Source organism: Saimiri boliviensis, chromosome 14 (assembly GCF_048565385.1).
Source record: "Saimiri boliviensis isolate mSaiBol1 chromosome 14, mSaiBol1.pri, whole genome shotgun sequence".
Classification (NCBI taxonomy): domain Eukaryota; kingdom Metazoa; phylum Chordata; class Mammalia; order Primates; family Cebidae; genus Saimiri; species Saimiri boliviensis.
The window spans coordinates 5,468,479-5,482,639 of NC_133462.1; the positions used below are offsets into that span (position 1 = coordinate 5,468,479).

Sequence of the window (14,161 nt, forward strand, 5' to 3'; positions counted from 1 at the left end):
GGCTAATTTTTGTATTTTTTGTAGAGGTAGGGTCTCACTATGTTGCCCAGGGTGCTCTTGAAATCCCGGGCTCAAGTGCTCTGCCTGCCACGGCCTCTCAAAAGTGCTGGGATTACAGGCATGAGCCAACACACCCAGCTACAATCTTGATTATGTTTACTGTTTTCCAAATCTTGATATGGGTTCAGTGATTTCACCCACATTTCTCTTCTTTTTCTTATGTTTCAGCTATTCTAGTTTCTCTCCCTTTCCAGATAAGTTTTAGAATAATCTAATGAAATGGCAACTTTCTAGGAAATATGTTTAGAATAATCTAATGAAATGGCAAATTTCTAGGAAATATGCTCTCCCAATATTGACATTAGTTTAAAAGAAAATCCAAACAGAACAATATCCGTTGAAGAAATTGACATGTTTTGTGAGGTGGGCAGATTACTTGATCCCAGGCGTTCCAGACCAGCCTGAGCAAAATGACAAAACTCCATCTATAGAAATTTTTTTTTTTTTTTTTGAGACGGAGTTTCGCTCTGGAGTGCAATGGCGTGATCTCGGCTCACCACAACCTGGGAGGCGGAGGTTGCAGGGAGCCAAGATTGTGCCACTGTACTCTAGCCTGGGAGACAGTGTGAGGCTCCACCTCAAAAAAAAAGAAGAAAAAGAAAAAGAGGGTGCTCACATTCATAAATGCAAGAAAAAAATTGCAATATTTAATAGGAAATAATGTTACATAAAAATAATGAACTAGGAAGTGAGCATCTTCATCAAATTGCCAAACATCTGGGACATGTTACAGAAAGTCACACTAAATTCAGAAATGACACTAAGGAGCTTCTAGTTTCCTCTAATCCAACATCATCGTGGAGGGAATAGCCAAAAAATTTTAAGAAGAGCAAGATATGCCGGGCGCGGTGGCTCAAGCCTGTAATCCCAGCACTTTGGGAGGCCGAGGCGGGTGGATCACGAGGTCGAGAGATCGAGACCATCCTGGTCAACATGGTGAAACCCCGTCTCTACTAAAAGTGCGAAAAATTAGGTGGGCGTGGTGGCACGTGCCTGTAATCCCAGCTACTCAGGAGGCTGAGGCAGGAGAACTGCCTGAGCCCAGGAGGCGGAGGTTGCGGTGAGCCGAGATCGCGCCATTGCACTCCAGCCTGGGTAACAAGGGTGAAACTCCGTCTCAAAAAAAAAAAAAAAAAAAAAGAAGAGCAAGATGTGAGATAAGAATTGTCAATCAAAGAGGTAAAAGTCATTCAGGAGCAGATGATTCAATTTCCATGTAAATATATGATTTTGAATGAATCTCTTACTCCTGATTTCTAACTTGATTGCTCTGCGGTTGAAGGGATTGTTATGATCTCAAGTTCTTTTAGTTCTTTTGCATTTGCTGAGGAGTGTTTTACTTTCAATTATGTGATCTATTGAAGAGTGTGTGCCATGTGACGATGGGAAAAATGCATATTCTACTGTTTTTGAGTAGAGAGTTCCATAGATGTCTATCAGGGTCATTTGATCCAGCATTGAGTACAGATCCTGAATATTTTTGTTAATTTTCTGTCTCGATGGTCTGTCTAATATTGCCAGTGGGGTGTTAAAGTCTCCCACTATTACTATGTGGGAGTCTCAGTGTCTTCGAAAGTGCCTAGGAACTTGCATTTTGAGCGAGTTCTTGCTTTAGGAATACAGGGTGCTTCTGTATTGTGTACATATATATATATTTAGGATAGTTAGAGCTTCTTGTCAAATTGAACTTTTTACCATTGTGTAATGCCCTTTCCTGTCTTTTTAAAACCTTTGTTGGTTTAAAGTCTGTTTGTCAGAAACTAGATTGCAACCCCTGCTTTTTTTCTTTTCTTTCTTTTTTGAGATGGAGTCTTGCTGGGATTACAGGCATGTGGCCCCACACCCGCCCAGCTAATTTTGTGTTTTTTTTAGTAGAGATGGGGTTTCTCCATGTCAGGCTGGTCTTGAGCCCCTCCCACCTCCATCGACCTCCCAAAGTGCTAGGATTATAGGTGTGAGTCACTACACCCGTGGTGTGTAGTGGGGAGATGTTTCTTATGAGAATCTTACACGATTATTCATGAAGGGCCCATGCAGGGGCGTTACAAGTAGCTCTGTTCTGGGAAGTCCTCTGGACACACACGTGCCGTGACTGTCCGTCCTAGTACATCCACCACATGTCTCATTTGCATCTAAAATCCAACGTGGAATATCTGGTTAAAAAAATAAAATCTCCATCCAGGGGTGTTTTTTAGTATTTTAATGAGAAAAAGGCTATATTAGGATGAATTATTAGAGCAGCATACATGCTCCTCGGTGGGGAAAATCTATCTCGGTAATATCTGGCTAGGGCTTGGTAAGTTCCCTTCTGGAACAGAGGAGCGCACACTAGGCCAGGTGTAGCCAATGTAGCCACTCCAGACACTCTCCTTCTTTATTTTTTTTTTCTTTTTGTTGTTGTTGTTGTTTTTGGAAATGGAGTTTTGCCCTTGTTGCCCAGGCTGTAGTGCAACGGCATGATCTCTGCTCACCGCAACCTGGGTTCAAGCGATTCTTCTGCCTCAGCCTCCTGAGTAGCTGAGATTACAGGCATTTTGTATTTTTAATAGACACGGGGTTTCTCCATGTTGGTCAGGCTGGTCTCCAACACCCAACCCCAGGTGATCCACCCGCCTGGGCCTCCCACAGTGCTGGGATTACAGGCATGAGCCACTGCGCCTGGCTCACTCTCCTCATTTTGCTGACTGTCCATGGGCAGCATCTCCAAGGAGGCCATCAGTGGGCTGTGTTTCTAAAGATTCCTTTCCCAGGGGCTCTCTTGCCTGCTCATGCCTACCTAACTGCCTACCCTAACAATTCCCCTCAAGAGATGGAGACCCTGAAAGGCTTTGGGTGTAAGGACGTCGTGGGTCTTCTGTAACTACTTCCTGCTGACATGGGACGAAGAAGTCATCAGGGTCTCCGTCTCTTGCTCTCTGTCAGGGAAGGAGCCCCTCTGTAGTTTCCCGGAATCTTTGCCCGCTGGCATCCAAGGGGGAGATGTACTTGTAGGTGCTGGGACCTCCAGGGACGATTGGATGATGGCTTTCCATTTTTAGGGGCTGTGAGTGAAATTGCCGTATCCTGGAAGAGACACATTTAATCAGTAAATTATAGAGACAAGGGCCAAAAAGGAGAAGGAAGACTATAAGTGCAGCTGGTCCCAATAAAGGGACAAACCACGTGTGGGAGGGGAGAGCAGACGTCACAGCCTTCCAAATGGACCCTTCGGAAGCACCTCCTTTTCCAAACTCATGGAGCCACGTAGCGTGGTCATAGATCTTTCTGATATCCTCCTCTATTGCCCCACTGTTATTGACATAAGTGCAACAGGATTGATTGATCACGGCACAGACTCCACCCTGCTCTGCTAAGAGGTAATCTAAGGCCAATCTGTTGTCCATGACCACGTTGGCCAGAGAATCCAGGGAGGCCTTGAGTTTAGAGATGGCGTCTCCGGTGCTCTTAGCCAGGTTCCCTATTTGCGTGGAGAGATTTCGGAGGGTGATTTCATGATAGGCGAACCCTCCCCACGGGGCGATCATTCCTACGGTCGCTCCTATCCCTGCCAATATGAGACCCAGAGCTCTTTTCTGTCTGGGTTGGGTGGTGTTATAAACGGTTACCCCTACCCCCCGTGGCCCCAAAAGTCCCACAGCACACTCCCCCACATGTTGGATGTTATTGATGCAGGTAAAGAGGTTTGCCGAAGGGGGGTTCGAATAAGTTCTCTTAGGACTTCCCTCAAAGGGCAGTTTATTTTGCTTTGGTCCACATAAAAATACATAGCCAGGAGGGGTACAGGCCCACCGGGGGCTTTTGGTGTTGAACCACCTGTGTAAATGCGACTTCCACCCTGTTTGAATTGTTTGATTGCATGTAGGGGATAGAGGCCCTCCCTGGAGAGCGCTACCTTTTGGCCAAATGTGGGCAGTGTGTGCCTTGGGAAGCGAATACAGAACCCTCCATGTTATTAGCTCTTTTCCTTCCCAGGCTGTACACTGATTCTGGAGTGGCTTCTTTGGATTATTCACTGGGTGATTGCCAGCTGGGCACCAGTGAGTCAAGTTAGGGTGGCAACCTGTTGAGGAAAAGCTCATGGGCTGGATGGTGGGAATGGGGAATTCCTCCGCCAAGGTGACGTTCCAGTCACAGTGTCCTCGAGGGCACGGACAACAGGTTTGGTTTAGAGAAGAGCAGTTGAACAAATACACAGAAGTTTTATAGCTTTGATTGAAAGGTGGAGTGAGATCCAGGCAGGGGACTTGGTACGCTGAGTTAGCAAGTGAAACCTGGAGCGGAACAGATTTATGTTGGCCTTCAGGGATTCCTGAACCAAATGTTAGGTTTAGAGAAAAATTTCTTAACAAAATATATTGGTAAGATGAGGATCTGGTGATGAAGTCGTGACAAATCCAACAGTTGGTTAGATGGTTTCCAGAAGCAATGATTTTGGAGAAATTGACAAGCAAATTTTCACTCCATTGGGCTTGTGAGAGCAGGGGCATGGGAAGGAGGTAAAGATAAAGGAAAAGGTATTTCTCTGTCATAGCGGATTTTCCCTTAAGCTTTATGAAAACAAAATAAAAGTGGTGAAAATAGGAGAGAAAAATAAATGGTTATATGTAGTGTTTAGTGATGAAACAGGCTGTTATCAGGACTTTAGGTGACATGCAAGTTAGGGTCAAAATGAGTGGAATAACCAGTACCGCTGCAACTAAGATTCCCAGTAGTGAGCTGACCTTATTTTGGGTAAAAGGAGAGAAGGCTTTACTTATCTCTTCACTTGAAGAGGAATCTGAAGCCGTCCAGTGGTTGGATCATGAGACTACTCAGACGCTGATTCTGTTGTTGGTTCTTCAGCGTCTTCCCATAGTTTTCCTCGAGGGTGATGTATCCAACTAGAGATTCCAGAAACTTTAATAACTGTTGGGGCAGAAAGTAATAAAGGAGTCTTTGCATGAGGGACAGACCCAGGCTAGTTGAGACCCATGTGACCATTGCTCTAGGTTTTGATGCGGGACTTGTCACCCTGGCTGGTGTAAGGGTTGATTACCAAAAGGGTCAGGTTCAGGCAGTACCTTTTGCCCAAACATCTGGATGGCTTGTTGAAATTGGGCCAGTGATGTTATATATTTGGTTAATTGGGTAACATCTGGATCTAACATTGAGTCTGCACATTGGAAGGGTCTTTCAAATAAAATTTCTTTCTTTTTTGAGATGGAATCTCGCTCTGTTGTTCAAGCTGGAGTGCAGTGGTGAACTCTCGGCTCACTGCAGCCTCTGCCTCCCAGGTTCAAGCAATTCTTCTGCCTCAGCCTCCCTGTAGCTGGGACTACAGGCATGCCCCACCATGCCCAGCAAATTTTTTTGTGTTTTTAGTAGAGCCAGAGTTTCACCATATCGGCCAGGCTGGTCTCAAACTCCTGACCTTGGGATCAGCCCACTTCAGCCTCCCCAAGTGCTGGAATTACAGGTGTGAGTCACTGGGCCTGGCCTTTTTTTTTTTTTTTTTTTTTTTTGAGACAGAGTCTTGCTGGAGTGCAGTGGCATCATCTCAGCTCACTGCAACCTCCGCCTCTCTAGTTCAAGAGATTCTCCTCCTGCCTCGGCCTCCTGAGTAGCTGGGATTACAGGTACCCACAAGTACACCCAGCTAATTTTTGTATTTTAGTAGAGACAGAGCGTCACCATGTCAGGTTGGTCTGGAACACCTGACCTCAGGTGATCTGCCCACCTCGGCCTCCCAAAGTACTGGGATTATAGGCATGAGCCACTGCATGGGCTGTTAGTGAAATTTCAAAAGGACTCATGCATAAATATGAGTTAGGGGCAATTGTAATTCAGAGCGGTGCCATGGGCAGGAGTTTTAGCCATGGTCAGGTTTCCTGGCACACTTTGTTCAGGGTCCTTTCTACCTTCCCAGAGGATCTTGGCCTTCAGAAGGAGTGCTATATTTATCGGGCTTTTGCCACTAATTAAATGGTGTGTGAAATGAAAAATGGGCCATTGTCACTTTGTTAAGACAAACTAAGCCAACACTGAGGGGTTTTTTTTTTTTTTTTTTAAGAAGTACCTTGGCTCCTTCCTGGGCCTTTCCTGTTTTTGTAGGAAAGCCTTTAACCCACCCAGTAAATGTACCCCAAAGACCAGAAGGTATTTATAGCCTCTACAGGCTGGAAACTGAGTGAAATACATCTGTCAGTCTTTCCCTGGGTACATTACCCGATGCTGAACTGGCTGAATTAAGCAGGGCAGCATAGGGCCCCGAGGGCTATTGCAGGCACAGGATGAATGGGCGTTAAAGACCGACAGACAGTCTCGTAGAGCCCTTGTCCAGAGAAAAGGTGTTTGTACACGTGCTGGAGATGATGTCTCCCGAAGTGACGTGAATCGTGGAGTGCTCTTACAAGTGTTTCCTGCAGGGCCGAGGAAAGTGGAGAATCCTCCCCCTGTAGACCCCCTCAGGTTCTCGGGTGTCTCCGTGTTTGATAGCCCGTTTCCTTTCCTCATGTGTGTATTGTGGGTGGGTAAGGTGTTAGGTAAAGTTGGCATAAGGGCCGTGAGGCACTCCCCAGAGAGGGCACTGGTCCCGGCTGCTTGGTCTGCCCTCCTGTTTGGCTGGGCAGTTTCACCCTCGTCTGTGTCCCTGGCCATGGTCTACAGCAGCCTCCTGTGATAGGTGTACAGCTCCGAGACGAAGATCTTGGTATTTTAAAAAACCATCTGCCAGTCAGCCAGTGTGAGCCTTTTAGTGTGCGCACAGCAGCTGTCTGATGTGAGGTGAAGACCTCAGTGATGACCCGTCTTGATTTTGGAAGCCCCTTCTACTAAGAGAGCGGTGGCAGCTAATTGCCTTAAGGCACTTAGGTCATCTTTGGGTCCCTGAATCATGCCTTTGATAGAAGTCATCCACCTGGAGCCTTGTGTGACTAGAGTTTGTGTTAAAACTCCCATCGTTAGTCCTCATTTTTGTGGTACGTAAGGTTGGAGGGGTCTTCCTGCTTCGTGCAGCCAACGGGCCGGGGCTTGCAGTAGGCTAGCCCAAGTTGGTTATACGCCTGACCTTGTGAGGGTCCTGACGATAAGAGTTCCTCATCATTCCCTCCTTTGAGAGACTCCTAAAGTGGGCTTACTCATTTTTCCGTATCCCAAAATCCAAGTGTACCATCTTTTGTTGGGCCCAGGAAAGTTCTAAGTTGCGTTTGGGAGCCAGGGGGATGTATTTGTTGAATGGCTTATCTTCTCTCGGGTGAGAGCCTGGGTTCCTCTGGAGTAAGAATAAGATCTAAATAGGAAACCTGTTGTTGGATTGTTTGGGCCTTCGTTTTGGAAGCTCTGTGTCCTTTTTTAGCTGAGAAGTTGAAAGTCTATACTGCATGTTGTTGTGCCAGTTCTTTAGAGAGGAAGCGGATGAGTAGATCATCCACATATTGTAAGATTGGGCCCTTCTCAAGAGAGAACTCAGTTAAGTCTTTAGCTAGAGCTTGTTCAGATAAATGTAGACTGTCTCTAAAACCCAGAGGTGGCAGTTAGTTAGCTGGCAGTTTAATTCTTTGTCATCTGTTCATTCAAAGGCAAATAAAAAATCGGGTCCAGAGGTATGCAGAAAAAAACATCTTTGAGATCTAGTACTGGGAACTGTGAGCGTATGTGGAGTGTTTACCCCAGAATTGCATAGGGGTTTGGGACCACTGGATGAATAGGCATCCAGTGAATATGACAGCTTTGTTCATGATTCTTAAGTCTTGGAAAAGCCCGTGCTTTCTGTTTGCCCTTTTGGACAGCCAGGATAGGTGTATTGCAGGGAGAGTTACAGAACATTAACAAGCCATGCCTAAGGAATCAGTTAATGATAGGCTGAAGTCCTTCCATAGCTTGTGGCCGTACTGAGTATTGTTTCTTAAGAAAGAAAGGGAAGGTTTTCTTAGCTGGACTTTGACTGAGACTACAGTTGTTGCCCTTCCTGGCATATCAGAGGCCCTTATCTCGGGGTTATTTGTGATTTCAGATCAAGACAATTCACCAATGTCATGGGTGTTTCTTCCCAAAAAAAAAAAAAAAAAAAAAAGGCCTTTAAGGGAAGTTCAGGTCAATATGAAGCATGCCCCTAGTTTGGAGAGTATATCCCTGCCCTAAAGAGGTATGGGACATCCAGACATTACCAGGAACTCATGGGAAAAGATTAACTGGTCTTTTGACAATAAAGAAGGTGTAAATCTTGTGAAGCGGAGGTGCCATTTACCGTGATTACCTGACAGAGGAAAGTTGCCCAGAGAAGGGGGTCAGCCTGAGCAGGCGGCTCCCGAATCAAATAGAAAATGTGTTGTCCTACCTGCTACGTGCAAAGTTGCCCTTGGCTCCATCTGCTTGATGATGATGTCACATCTGGGAGCCAGCCACAGCAGAGGGTGCCCTCAGCTCAAAGCCATCATTGGGTTGGAGTCAGGCTTGGGGCCCTTTTGGCTCTCAGAACAGTCCCCTTTTCAGCGGGTCCGCCGATGACAGAGGGGACAGGCGGTGCGGGGCCCTTCCCCCTTCGGGACGTAGGGGCAGTTTGCCTTCCAGTGGCCCGGCTCCCCACACTGGTGGCACTTCCCTGGGAGGGCATTCTGAGGGCAACCTGGAGGGGGCTGGGGGACTTGGAAAGCGGCTAATAATTGAGACTGCCTCTTCTCTCTCTGTTTCTCCTTCTTCTTGGCCCTGGCCCTCTCATCCTGGCCTCGGTTATAAAACACGGAGGAAGCTAATCGGAGGATTTCCGACATGGGGGCACTGGGTCCCAAAGCCAGCCTTCGCAGTTTTCTCCTGATGTCGGGGGCAGCTTGTGTCAGGAAGTGATCCTTGAGGACCAGCTGTCCTTCTGGGGATCCCGGGTCTAGGTTGGTATGTCTGATGAGAATTTCCTGGAGCCTTTCGAGAAAGGCTGTGGGGTTCTCATCTGGCCCTTGGTCAATGGTTGCTAACTTGTTGTAATTTACAGGCTTGACTCGACTCCTTTTCATTCTCTATTAGGCATAGGAGCATGTGGTTTCTGGCGCAGATTCCTGCCTGGGTCTTGTAGTCCCAGCTGGGGTCCTGCAGGGGAACAGCCGTAGCTCCCACGGGGTAGTTGGCATCTGCCAAGTGTAGCTCATCCCCGCATTGACGTGCCGCCTCCCAAACGGTCTGTCTTTCTTCCAGAGAGAGGGTTTGTCCTAGGAGGACGGCGACATCCTTCCAGGTGAGCTCAAAAGTGCGGGTTAATTTACGGAAGCCCTCCGTGAATTTTCCCGGGTTCTCTGAGAACGTTCCCAGGCCTTCCTTAACTTGGGTCAAGTTCTGCAAGAGAAAGGGGCCTCGAACCGGGACCGGTCCTGTGGGTCTGCTCACCGTTGGCAGTGGGCAGGTTCCCGAGCGGGGGCCTGAGGGACCAGCGTAGGTTAGGGCGGACCCGTCAAGGCTAAGAGGACGCAAGGAGGAAGGGGCTGGGGGCGCCTGTTCTTCCTCTTTGGTCTCAGGAAGAGGAGGCTGAGCTGAGTTGGCCAGGAAATCTTTGAGGCCTCCTGGTTGAGAGTTCTGGAGTGGACGGCTGAGGGTAGCTAAAAGGGCAGGATCTATCTTGCAGCCTTTACAGAAATCAGGATTTTCCCTCAAGATCATGAAGGTTTGCACGTAAGGGACCTCCGACCATTTGCTCTGGCGTCGGCAGTAGAGGTCAAGCTGGAGGATGGTATTAACATTTAAGCTTCCTCCCTCTGGCCAGGCCTCCTGCCCTTCTAGTTTATATTTTGGCCAAACCTTATTGCAAAGAAAAATCAATCTTTTTCGTTTTAATGCCTGGGGATCAAACTTATCCCAGTTTCTAAGGATGCATCCGAGAGGGGAATCCCGGGGTACGGAGATCTGGTTACCCATCTGAAAGAGAAGACAGGTGAGAACGTAGGAGAGAGAGGGCATCCCTCCACCTGTCTGGTGTCTCAGGAAGCTGAGGCGTTCCACACCTTGGCCCAGGTGAAGTGTCCATACCTCTATCCACAAGGGTGAATTCGATAGGATGAAGCCCTCTACCTGGGGCTCCAGAATGAGCTAGCCTTAACATAGGCACCATCCATTATTTCCCTGTATCTTGTTTTGCTGAGAGGGGTTTCCTAGATTTCCTAGGATTGACGGCTAGCAGGGACGCCTTTCTCAGCTCTGTGTTGGGCAAGGAAGGATGTATGGGCAAGGAAGGATGTAAGAACGTCTGGCGTAGGAGTAATTCTCTTGTCTCTCGTATTCCCAGTAACCTTGGTGCTGCAGGAAATCCAGTAGTCTTGCCCCTGCTAAAGTCTGCAGAGAAGGGACTCTACGGTAAGGTCCCCTTAATGCGTAATAATACTGGATTAATGCATACAGATGGTTAGAGGAATGGAGGTAAATCTGATACCTTCCCCTACTCATCGTAGGTTCCTTGGGGATCATACAGAAGAAGTGCTTAAAAAGGCACGGAAGCCCCCTGGGACTCAGAGTTAGTGGACTGGGTTGTTGACTCCGTTTTTTCACGTCCCTTATGTGGTCACATAAGCAGCAAGGGGAGCGCCGGGGGCATCTTCTATCAGCCTGTTCAACGTAACGCAGAAAGCGCCTGACTGCTCCATAGGTCTGCAACAATGGCTTTAGGAGGCGGATGAAGAACTTCCCAGTGGCCCATAGGAAACCGCGGTTGTAAAGAGAAACGGGGGCCTGGGGAAGAGGGCCGTAGATGAACACCCGGAGGAAGCGGACAGCTCGCTTTAGGAGCCACAGAATGAGGCATTCTTGAAGGGTAGTTGGGCGGAAAAGGACCCGGTAATAAACGAGGGATGCCCGTAAGCGGGCATCCTGCCAGTGCCGGTCCCTGCAGTGAGAAAGGAGGCAAGCGAAGGGACGAAGCTGGGTCTCGTTTCTGGGGAAAAAGTGAGTATGAAGTTCAGCGTCGGCCCACAGAGGCATCCGGCGCCTGGCAGTAAAGCAGACGCAGCAGGCCCCCGACAAGCAGGACGTACAGGGGGCTTGCACGTGAAGGAGGAATTCAAGGAAGCCCGGTGGCGAGGACAGGGACAGCAGGGAGTAAGCAGAGTGACCTGGGGCATTATTCACTGGTGCTGGCGTAACGTGTCCAGGAGAACTGACTGCCATGGATGGCAAGTTTAAGAGCTGACTTAACACGGGATCGCAGTTTTAGTGGAAAGATGTGAAGCTCCTAGTCATTGCCCGCTAGCACATATTCCCTGCCTCTCACAAGCCTTCTGCAGGAGGGTCACCGTGTCTCAGATCTTCCTGGTGTGGACTTGAAAGTCCTCCCTCCTCTGCCTGTCACCCCTGAGGGTGAGCTGAGAAATCAGCCAGAGGGAGCAGAGTCACAGTGGCTGAAGGGCAATGGTACTGGGCATTTGTTAGTACCCACGGTGTGAGAGGAAAAACCCCTCCCCTTAAAGCTGCAAGAACTGCATTCAGGCAGGAGGTTCTTCAGTGCAGAAAGCAGCAGAGGTCCTCGGCCAGATCATCTGGCGCTACGTTTTTAGCACTTACCCGGGAGAACAGTTTCAGGCCAGGTAACCAGCCGAAAACACCAGATGTTACCAGGAGGGCCGTGGAAGTGCTCTGGGTCTCCGTGTTACCAGGAGAGGCGTGGAAGTCCTCTGGTTCTTGGTCTTCTTGAATTCATCCAAGAGACACGCAGAAAAAGTTAAGTGGGTAAGTGCCCTTTATCTAAAGACACAGGAGCTCAGAAAGAAGAGACACCCTGAACAGTGGAACAGGGTGGGCTGAAAGAATGAGTCTGTTCCTACTATTGCTGGGCAGAGCCTTTTTATGAGAATCTGACATGATTATTCATGAAAGGGCTGTGCAGGGGCATTCCCGGAAGTCCTCTGATCAGAAAGCACTGTGACGGTCCATGCTGGTACACACGTCACATGTCTCATTAGCATCTCAAATCTCCACCCAGGGGTGTGTGTTTTAGTATCATTGTGAGCAGGAGACTATTCTAGTGTGGGTTATTAGAGAAGTACACATAGTTGTTAATGGGGAAAATCCCCCATCTCGATTATGTCCAGCTAGCCACTAAGATGTCCCCTTCTGGGTCACAGGGCATAGCCACAAGGCCAGGTGTTAGCAGCTTAGCCACTGTCCTTTTTTTGCTGTTCGTTGGCAGCATCTCGAAGGAGGCTATGAGTGAGTTGCTTTTTTTTTTTTTTTTTTTTTTTTTTTTTGGTGAGACGGAGTCTTGACCTGTTGTCCAGGCTGGAGTGCAGTGGTGAAATCTTGGCTCACTGCAACCTCTGCCTCCCAGGTGCAAATGATTCTCCTGCCGCAGCCTCCTGAGTCGCTGGGATTACAGGCGCCCGCCCCCATGCCCAGCTAATTTTTGTATTTTTAGTAGAGACGAAGTTTCACCATGTTGGCCAGGCTAATCTCAAACTCTTGACCTTGTGATCCACCCGCCTCAGCCTCCCTAAGTGCTGGGATTACAGGTGTGAGCCACCTTGCCCAGTCCCAATGAGTTGCATTTCTATAGATTCCTTTCCCAAGTGTCAGAGGCTTTTGAAGGAGAGCAACTCCATGTTGAATAGGGGCTGGATAAAATAAGTCTGAGACCGGCTGGGCTACATTCCCAGGAAGTTAAGGCATTCTTACTCTCAGGATGAGATAGGAGGCTGCTCCGCCTATGGAGTAGCCATTCATTATTCCTTTACCTTCTTAATTGTAAACTTGCTTTCACTTTACTGTATGGATTCACCCTGAATTCTTTCTTGTGTGAGATCCGAAGAACCCTCTCTTAGGTTCTGGATTAGGACCCAAATCCAGGTCCTGGATCAGGTAACACAGGGGCTCCCTTACCTGCTCATGCCTGTCTGTCTGCCTACTCCAATGCTTTCACCTGGTTTGTGGACGGAAAAACTTAAGTTATACCTAGTTCATCCACCTCTCTATATTCTTTCTCTTTAACAAATCTGAATATAAATTCACCTTAAGCTTCTTCCCCCAGGTCACAGAAAATTACAGAATTTTCACCTTCAGTTTATTCTCATCAACTTATTTCTCTGATAGAAAACTTCTCTTAAGCATCTTCATCAGGGCTCCACTGGTATAAAAAGGGATGTCAAGAAAATTTAGATTAATTTGAGAATGTGACATGGATCTGACATGTAAATTAGTACTTGCATTTTCTTTGTTTCTTTTTTTTTTTTTTTTTTTTTTTGAGACGGAGTTTCGCTCTTGTTACCCAGGCTGGAGTGCAATGGCGCGATCTCGGCTCACCGCAACCTCCGCCTCCTGGGGTCAGGCAATTCTCCTGCCTCAGCCTCCTGAGTAGCTGGGATTACAGGCACGTGCCGCCATGCCCAGCTAATTTTTTATATTTTTTAGTAGAGACGGGGTTTCACCATGTTGACCAGGATGGTCTCGATCTCTCGACCTCGTGATCCACCCGCCTCAGCCTCCCAAAGTGCTGGGATTACAGGCTTGAGCCACCGCGCCCGGCTTTTTTTTTTTTTTTTTTTTTTTGAGACAAGAGTTTCACTCTTGTTGCCCAGGCTTGAGTGCAGTAGTGCCATTTGGGCTTACTGAAACCCCCGCCTCCCAGGTTCAGTCAGTTCTCCTGCCTCAGCCTAGCGAGTATCTGGGATTACAGGCGCATGCCACCACGTCTGGCTAAGTTTTGTATTTTTAGTAGAGACGGGGTTTCACTTTGTTGGCCAGGCTGGTCTCAGACTCCTGACTTTGTGATCCACCTGCCTTGGCCTCCCAAAGTGCTAAGATTATGGACGTGAGCCACTGCACCCAGCGTAGTGCTTATATTTTCTAATTGTGACCAAAGAATTTATAAAACTGTGACACTGTTTTTCCATGGCCAGCAGAAAAATGGAAAAGGAAACACTAATTTTCTTAATGTATCTCTAGGCTTGTATTTAATTTAACAGCTACACAACCCCCTGAAGTTGGAGATTTAGAGCCATGCCTTCCAATAATTACTGATGTCTCTTGTGTGTGATAGGAATGAATACCGCACAGCCAAAAAACTGAGGTACGGGACAATTTCACTATTGTTCCTATTATTTTTAGTTCTGTTTTTCAAATAGTACATATGTGTTTATTATTTTTTAAATTTTGTTTGATG

The 14,161-nt window shown here is 47.6% G+C and overlaps 2 protein-coding genes across 5 annotated transcripts in view; one reads left to right on the plus strand and one right to left on the minus strand.

The window, feature by feature from the left end:
* LOC120362775 (uncharacterized) overlaps nucleotides 1–14,161 on the plus strand; it is a 114,990-nt gene that overhangs the window by 57,376 nt on the left and 43,453 nt on the right. The window lies entirely within an intron of this gene.
* Nucleotides 2,979–4,589, minus strand: LOC101034514 (endogenous retrovirus group V member 2 Env polyprotein-like). The gene has a single exon (XM_003944095.4). The coding sequence runs from the start codon at nucleotides 4,587–4,589 to the stop codon at nucleotides 2,979–2,981; it is 1,611 nt and encodes a 536-aa protein (XP_003944144.2).

Coding starts and splice junctions, on each gene's coding strand:
- LOC101034514 (XM_003944095.4), bottom strand. CDS start 4,589: ATGACAGAGAAATACCTTTTCCTTTATCTTTACCTCCTTCCCATGCCC.